We start from the raw sequence: 7,890 nt of genomic DNA on the forward strand, positions 1-7,890 counted from the left end.
TGCATACTCCTCTCTTCGCATGGCTCACCCTTGGCGCATGCGTTCAACTAGGACTATGACCATCGCATGTTACTCGCGCTAACCTTGTCCTATGCGCCCACATGCCCCTCCTAACCTCGAATGTGCTTAGTGCATAATCAGTCTTAGTGCATAGCACATCATCACCACATGCCAACCCTTGGGTCAATCTAGGTCTCAAATCAACGCCTCATGGTTTGTCTTATCGCATGCCCTCACTGCATGCCTACTACTAATGTGCCCTTGCATCAATGCCCAAGGCTTGCCTTGCCGTCGCCTTGCATCCTCTCATGACCAACGCAAGCATGCCCTTGTTGCTTAAGATCAACACATTCACCACCTGACCTCGCAAGCCTTGTGTACCGCAAGCCCCATCAATGCATAGACACTACACCATGCGCCCATCATGGCTTGGCCCATCGCATAGCTTCCATGTAGCTTTTACGCATACAACACACAACCTTGTGCTCATTGCCGTGCATTGGACAACACGCACGCTCAGCCTCAATTTCCTAGCTTTGCACTCATCGTCTACTGCTATCGTGCAACCCTACAAGCACTTGCGATCGTCCTCGCGCAGTGCCCCAACGCCCAGCGCCCACGCTTGCGCACAATCGAACGCATCCTTGCTCGCGCCTAACCCATCCTCGTCACTCGATGGCCCTTCTTTGTTGCTTGCTCACGCTGCTTCTTATCATCCCAACGCATGAGCAGCCCTTGTCACGCTAACGTTTGGGCAGCGCCTCATGCCAACGCTCAGCCAACATGTGTCCATCATGGTTTGACCATCGCTTAGTGTCTTGGTCGCACACCCTATACCAACGCATAGTCTTTCATGCGTCCACCACTTTAGCAAACATGACACCCTCCAATGTCAAGACCAACGCATAGCAACTTTCACCATGTGCCCATGCCTCACAAGCCTCAATGTATGGTTGTCCTAGGTTTCAACACTTAGCCAGATTTTAAAAAACACACCCCCTTTAAAACTATTTTTCTAATTTTAAATATCATATAATTTTTAAAAAAAAAATTAAACAAAAAAACATTTCAAAGCTTAGAGACCGAGAAAGATCTCTTTGAAAATTGACCAAATAGAGCTATTTTATTAAATTTGAAGATTAAAAAGGTACATTTTTTAAACTCGGTACAAGGGGTGTTCATGGGTTGGGTTGAGTTGAAAGACTTTTTAGACTCAACTCAATTGTTCGGATTGTAAATTTCTTTAATCTAAATAACCCTTATTAAAAAATGACCCAATCCAACCCAACCATGAAATATTTGAGTTGGATTGGTTTAGGTTAATCTAGTCATTTATTTAAATTTTTGTTTTAAAAAAAAGCAAAAAGCAAAAATCTAATTTAATTATTTTCATATATTGAATTAAAATTAACAACTCAATTTCAATTTATATAATGAAAAATTTCAACTATTTTTAAAAATTGNAATAATAAAAAATATATTTTAAAATTAATAATAAATTTAAATCGAACCGGATTCTACTGAGTTAAACAATATTTTCAAATTATCATATTTTTTTTAACACCTCGTACATATTCTTTGAAATTGGGAGATTTTTCGAACATATTTCCTTGTTTCAGATTAGAAAGGAAAACAAAAATCTTTGGAAAAAGAGAATCCCTTTTTTTTGAGGTGGGGTCAGTGAATAAAATCAAGTAAAATAAATATTTGAATCAGAGAGAGAGAAAATTCGTCAGCTTGGAGAGTGTAGATTCACGTCACTGCCCTGACTGTGGACGCCCTTCCATCTTTTCACCTTTTTTCAAGGCTGTCCTTCTTCTCACGCGCTTAACAATGGCGGTGCTTTCCATATTCTTCATCTTCTTCCCTTAATTCCTTCAATACCTCTCTACTCCTTCTTCTTACCTTCTCCCTCTCCCTCCGCCTCTCGCACCGTCGCCTTCCTTTTTCATTTTTTTTCTGCGTTTTTCGCCATGGAGTTCAAGTTTCGTGCCGGCGATCACCGACCTCCGCCACCGCCACCGCAACAGTATGTTCCTCCTTGGCCGCTGGCTGTTTATTGTTTATCTAACCAAAGATTTCCAGGTTTGTTAACTCTCTGTTTGTTTGTCTATTTGTTCGCATTGCGATCTTTTGTATTGTTTCTGTATGTTTGGATGTTCTGTGAAAATCAAGCGGCTCGAGAGGTTGAAGAGATCTCTAAGGATTTTGGATGATGTGAAATAGAGAATAGTTTTTCCTTTTTTTTTTTTGTTCATTCGAGTTGAGAAGCTTTTTCTGAATGCGCTGGTTTCTGCGTTTTTACTCTGTTTGGATTCCGTGAAAATCAAGCGGCTCGAAAGGTTAAAGATTTCTTCTGTTTTTGGATGATTTGAATAGTGAATAGTTTTCTTTTGTTTTTTTTTTTTTTCCCCTTCGAGTTGAGGAACTCTCTCTGACTGCGTTGGAATTTTGACCGGTTTCTGGCGTTTTCGATGAGAGGTTTTACAATTTTTTATGAGCAGTGAATGAAATTTTGAATCTAGGGAAAGAAGCTTTTAACTTTCATTTTCTGTGTGTATATTTTACCGATGAATTTTGAAATTTACTTTTCCTTTTTCTAGCACGGTTAGGATTCGTTACTTTTTTTCAGTTGCGGAAGCGGTTCCTCTTTTTTCATATCCCCTAACAGATCATCTCAAAAGGTTTTCGGTTACGATCGCACTTTATAGAACGCATTCGGGAGTGGAATCTTGGATTTCTCTTACTTTTCTCTGATTTAACATGATTTTCAATATCTCGATGGATTCAACAGAACCCTGTCTCAGACGAACCACGGACATACTCGATTCAAACAAGGAAATGCTCTGGGAGATGGAGTTAATGCGATTGAGAGAAGAGAAATTGCTGGCGGAGATTGAACGGCAGCGATTTCTGAAAGAGGAAGCGAGGAGAGAATTGATGTTGTTCGAACGAGAGATGGCGATTCGAGGAGTTGCGCAGTTGGCGGGATTTCCTCTCCGACAGCCGCAACGCTGGGGAGTGCCTTTCAGCGCTGCTGCAGCAGCGCCTTCTCCGTCTTCATGTCCATTGCCGTCGCCGGCGGTAGTGGTGCAATCGTTTCATGAATGGCGGAAGATGGAGCAAGCAAAAAGTTCTGACCGCCTAGGGTTTCGTGCAGTGGCGTTGCCGCCGCCGCCGCCGCCGCGGATTCAGCCATTAATGGTGGAAGACAAAAAGGAGCTTGAAGTACTAGAGGCCGTTAAAAGAGAACTCATTGTACTGGTTTGGCTCTGTCTCTATCCTTTTTTTTCACTTTCCTTTGATGAATAGGGTTTTTCAAAATCATCTTAGTTTTCCAAAATCATCCTAATTTTCTAAGAAGATTAAATTTAACTACTTAGTTTTCTGTCTCTTTCCTTTGAAATTTATGCTTGTTTCATTGCTTTTTCTTCAATATAGTTTTCAATCTTTTGAAAAGTTTGAATTCTTAGTCTAAATACATCAAAGAAATGAGTTTTTGGAAACTAAAAAATAGTTTTTAAAGACTTATTTTTTAGATTAAAAGGATTAAATCTTTTCCTAATAAAGAAGAAAACTGTAATAGAGAAAATGGTAAAAATAAGCTTAATTTTCAGAAACAAAAATTCAAATACAAGGAGAAGCCCTTAAATTACAAGTTTAGTGACTTGTAACTTATAAGGTTTGTGCATCTTAGGTCTCAACGGTCTTTCTCAACTTTCAATTATTTATGTCCATTAAACCTCTAAATATGGTAGAAAATGTCTAAACATTTAATTTTGTGTCCAATAAATTCTCGATTTTCAATTTTGTATTTAACAGTTCCTTGTCCTATCCAATGTATTTAAAAGTTAATTTAGACACGGAATTGGTAGTTCAAGAATCTGTTAAACATTTTTGAAGTTCACAGACTTATTGGACATAAAATTAAAATTTTAATACAAATTTAGTGACTAAATAGATATAAACTTAAAATAAATTTAGTCCCTTAACTTAGAGGTTTAAATCTCTTTGGTTTTTGAACTTGTAAAAAATGTCTTTATAACTTTTAAAATGTCTAGTGGGTCCCTAAATTTTCACATCCATATCTATGGGAGCTTAACATATTTAAAATTTTGAAAACTGTATTGATTTTTATTATACATAAATTTAAAACACATGCATAATAGGACTCTAAAATTTTTCAATATTAAATGATTATTGAATTTAAAAAAATATCAAATAGGTCAATGACCTATTTACACAAAATTAAACATTTAAGGATCTATTGGACACAATTAAAAACTTGAGGATTTATCACACTTTTTAAAATTTAGGGATCCTTAAATTTAAAGTTTAGAGATCCTTAAATTTAAAGTTTAGAGATCGCACTTCTTGAAGTTCGAACCAAATATACGGTAGTTCGAAGTTTAATAACTAAATTTGTAAGTTAATCATGTTTATCAATGTGATTAAGGTGGTGTTCGAAATACATTTTGAAGTGTTTAATTTTTTTAAAAAAGTCATTTTAAAAGAAATTAAAGTATTTGACAATCATTCAAAATAGTTAAAATAGTTTTTCAAGTGTATTTAATCACTTTTTATCAAAAGTGTTCAGAGTTTTTTCAAAATATTTTTTTCTCAAGTCAATCCAAACAGTCCTAAATCTGAATTTTAATAGAAACTCAAGACAAATTAAGATTCTAATGGTTGCCAATTTTGGGTAAAAAAGCTGTAATATAGGAAGATGAGGAACTAAACTAAGGTATTTGTACGAACTTTTCTTCAAATTTAAAAATTTACTAGGACAATAAGGTAGTTTTCCATTCTCTAATGTACCAATTATGTAGGAGTGATTGGTGATCAGTTTTCTATTATAAAAACATGGTTGGAATTCTAGGAAATCACACTTCAATTAATGGCATTATTTAGAAATTATCATATTGTGGATGAACTAACTTCCTTGTCAAATGGTTTACAATAATCTGACTTGTGTCTTAAATTTGGTGAAATTTTGCCACTCCAGAGTTATGTTTGATGGTTCATACCAAAAAAAAAAAGAGAGCTTTTTATAAGAACTGTGGATATGTGTGTGAAGTTGTTAGGGATATGTTTGTAATGAGTAAGTCCTTAGAAAAGTGCTTTTAAGTGTAACAAAAGTGTTTTTAAGCGCTTAGAAAGTCCAGAGTTCATTCTTTATAGATTTGAGAGCGGTGCTGCAGGAAAAGCCTGACCCAAATGTTTTTAGAGAAAAGAGAAAGGCCTCGACATCACTGTCCACCAATGACATCCAACTGTCTATTGTGAAGAAGGCTTCCAAGGATGAGTGGAGTTGTGTCCTGTATAAGGTGACCACAACAAACAAAATGATGTTTAATCAACACCTTCATGGCAAGAAACACCAGCGCAAAGAAGCAAGTCTGAGGGCTCAAAAGGAGATCAACATTTCCCGGGCTGCACCCGAGTCATTACTGAAGAAAAGGAGAAAGCTATGCAAAGCCACAGAGATGCTCAGTTCTGCTGCAGTAGGTGCAGAAGCAAAGGAATCAAAACATGAAACACTTCAAGGTGAGAAAAATGATGGCAGTTTCGACATGAATGCATTAGTAGTTCCAAGCTTTCTGAAATTAGGGGACAAAGAGGATAATAAGCAACAGAACAACCAGATAACATTTGGCCAAAACTTGATTGGTGAGGATGATATCGTGGCAGAAAAAAAGTTTAATTTCTGGTGTGAAAAGTGCAAAGTTGGTGCTTATGATACAAAAGTGATGTTAGCTCATGTGAATGGGAAGAAACACCAAACAAATCTTAAAGAAGTTGGTCAAACTGGGACAGGGCAGCCATTGTAGTAGCTTTAGCTTTCAAGAAATGTAGATACTGGACAGAAGAAGAGCAACGGTTGACAGGTGTTGCTTGGTGTTTTGGTGGGCAGGGTGGTAAAGTAGGGACAGTTTAGAATGACTTTTAGAATGGTAAAGCTAACCCCTAAGTGCTTTTCAAAGTTTTCATGGCGTTTGATTGCACAGTTAAAATCACTTTTAACAATTGTTCACATAGAAGTCTTAGGAGTCTAGTAATTTATGAGTTTATTTAGTTAATATATAGTCTCATTTTAATCTTTTAGTGCTAAATTATCCTTTACTTAGCTCTTGCTTTGGATAAAGATGCTTGTTTCTTGGTAGCTGTGGCCATGCTACAAAAAGCTAACTTGATTTGTACAAGCTTAGAGTGGATGGGCTGGTTGTGAACAATAGGGGTGTATATGGTTCCGGTTAAGACTGGGTTTGAAGAATTTTGTGGACCAATCTAAAAATTTGGGTTGGCTAATAATGAATTCAGTTTTAACTCAATCCAAAATTTTCGGGTTGGGTCATTGGTTTTTTTTTTATTATTATTTTGAATTTTGATTTTTTTTTTTTGCAACTCCTTTTCTATTGAATAATTTGATTTTTACGGATCAATAAACCTTCATATTTACAAAAGTCAACTAATCCTAAATATATTATATCAATTAATAATAAAAAAACATGTAATCCATGTAAAGTCAAAAAAATTCAATTCAAATGTTCAAGTTCAAAGTATTTATTTAAAATATTCAAAGGGACATTCAAAATAAAAATAAAAGGTCCAAGTTTTAATAATAAATATTGGCCTATTATATGAAATTTCAAATTCAATAAGAATCATTCAAAAGCTGTCATGACGAATGACTAATTTTGTGTATTAGTATCTCAAAATCATTTATCTTCTATAACCTTGTCAGACAAATATGAAGTCAAATCATTCTCCACTTCTTTCTTCTTCTCTCAATCTTTTAAAAGTTATCCATAGATCTTCCATTTTTTCGTCCACTTCATGAGACTTTGATTGTTGAGAATCATTGGTACTATGAACATTACAAGTCACATAGGAAGATCCACTTATTGTTGTGGTGGTTTCATAAAACATTTTTAAAGAGTTAATAAACACTAACATGTAACTAATTAGATGTAATTGGGGTCTTAATATTTTATTTTCACGGTCCTCTTCCTCGAAGTAATCAACAAAATCTGAGTCATTTTCTCTAAAGTTCTAAAAGCTTTCTCAAATTTAATTGCATGTCCAAACATTAAATAAATAGAATTCCACCTAGTTGCCACATCTAAACAAACAAGAGCCTTTTCACACAAGTTTTAAATTTTTTCATTCTCCTAGGTGATGATCGAACATATCTCACAGCATTACGAACACGCAATAGAATCATGCATATTTGGTCCATCATTCACGATAAGATTAATAATATGGGCACAACACCTCATGTGTAATAGTTCTCCATCTAAAACAACTAATTTCCCATTTTAAGTCTTCTCTTAACATAAGAAATTGATAGGAAAAAAAAAGCTCTCAATCATCTTCCCAATAGTTTTCCCCTTATGATTAGCAACTTGACAAAAACTAAAAATCTTCTAATGCAAAACCCATTCAGAATCAATAAAATGTGTAGTGATGACCATGTAGTTCACATTTTGTAGTGAAGTCCTGTCGGTAGTAAGATAAACTCTTTGAGAGTTTTAAACTAGAAATGATTTCAACTTTTTTTTCTCCTCAAGAAAAAGATGATATAATCTCTAGCGATTGTGACTCTTGATGGAACATCAAACTTAGGACATGAAACACTACAAAAGTATCTAAAACCCTCTGTTTCAACAAATTTGAATGATAACTCATTCATAATTATCATCTTAGTGCTTGCTAGTCTACAGCTTGTTGGCTAAATATTGTCAGTCACAAAATTACCCTCTAATAACATATTGCCAAAAGTTTAAACATTGTCAAAAGTCTTTCAAATCTTGTCACAACACAATAATCTGTACTCCAAATGTCAATGTAAATTTTAACAGTTTTAACTTCCTTTTTCTAGAATTACCA

At 35.2% G+C, this 7,890-nt stretch overlaps 1 protein-coding gene across 2 annotated transcripts; it reads left to right on the forward strand.

The window, feature by feature from the left end:
- Positions 1-1,720: 1,720 nt before the first annotated feature.
- On the forward strand, positions 1,721-6,113 carry LOC120080381. 2 transcript variants are annotated; one of them, XM_039035026.1, is made up of 3 exons: positions 1,721-2,085; positions 2,795-3,264; positions 5,202-6,113. In XM_039035026.1, the coding sequence occupies exons 1-3, from the start codon at positions 1,974-1,976 to the stop codon at positions 5,829-5,831; spliced, it is 1,212 nt and encodes a 403-aa protein (XP_038890954.1). In that variant the 5' UTR covers positions 1,721-1,973; the 3' UTR covers positions 5,832-6,113. The 2 variants fall into 2 exon arrangements, with proteins under 2 accessions (XP_038890954.1, XP_038890955.1); XM_039035027.1 differs by having other exon boundaries at positions 2,795-3,258.
- Positions 6,114-7,890: the final 1,777 nt, after the last annotated feature.

The sequence above is a fragment of the Benincasa hispida genome, chromosome 6 (assembly GCF_009727055.1).
Source record: "Benincasa hispida cultivar B227 chromosome 6, ASM972705v1, whole genome shotgun sequence".
Taxonomy (NCBI): domain Eukaryota; kingdom Viridiplantae; phylum Streptophyta; class Magnoliopsida; order Cucurbitales; family Cucurbitaceae; genus Benincasa; species Benincasa hispida.

Excerpts from the sequence above, each read along its gene's own strand:
- LOC120080381 (XM_039035026.1), top strand. The coding sequence starts at position 1,974 with ATGGAGTTCAAGTTTCGTGCCGGCGATCACCGACCTCCGCCACCGCCA. Across the intron at positions 2,086-2,794 it reads ATCTAACCAAAGATTTCCAG|AACCCTGTCTCAGACGAACC; the intron begins GTTTGTTAACTC and ends TGGATTCAACAG. Across the intron at positions 3,265-5,201 it reads AAAGAGAACTCATTGTACTG|GAAAAGCCTGACCCAAATGT; the intron begins GTTTGGCTCTGT and ends GCGGTGCTGCAG.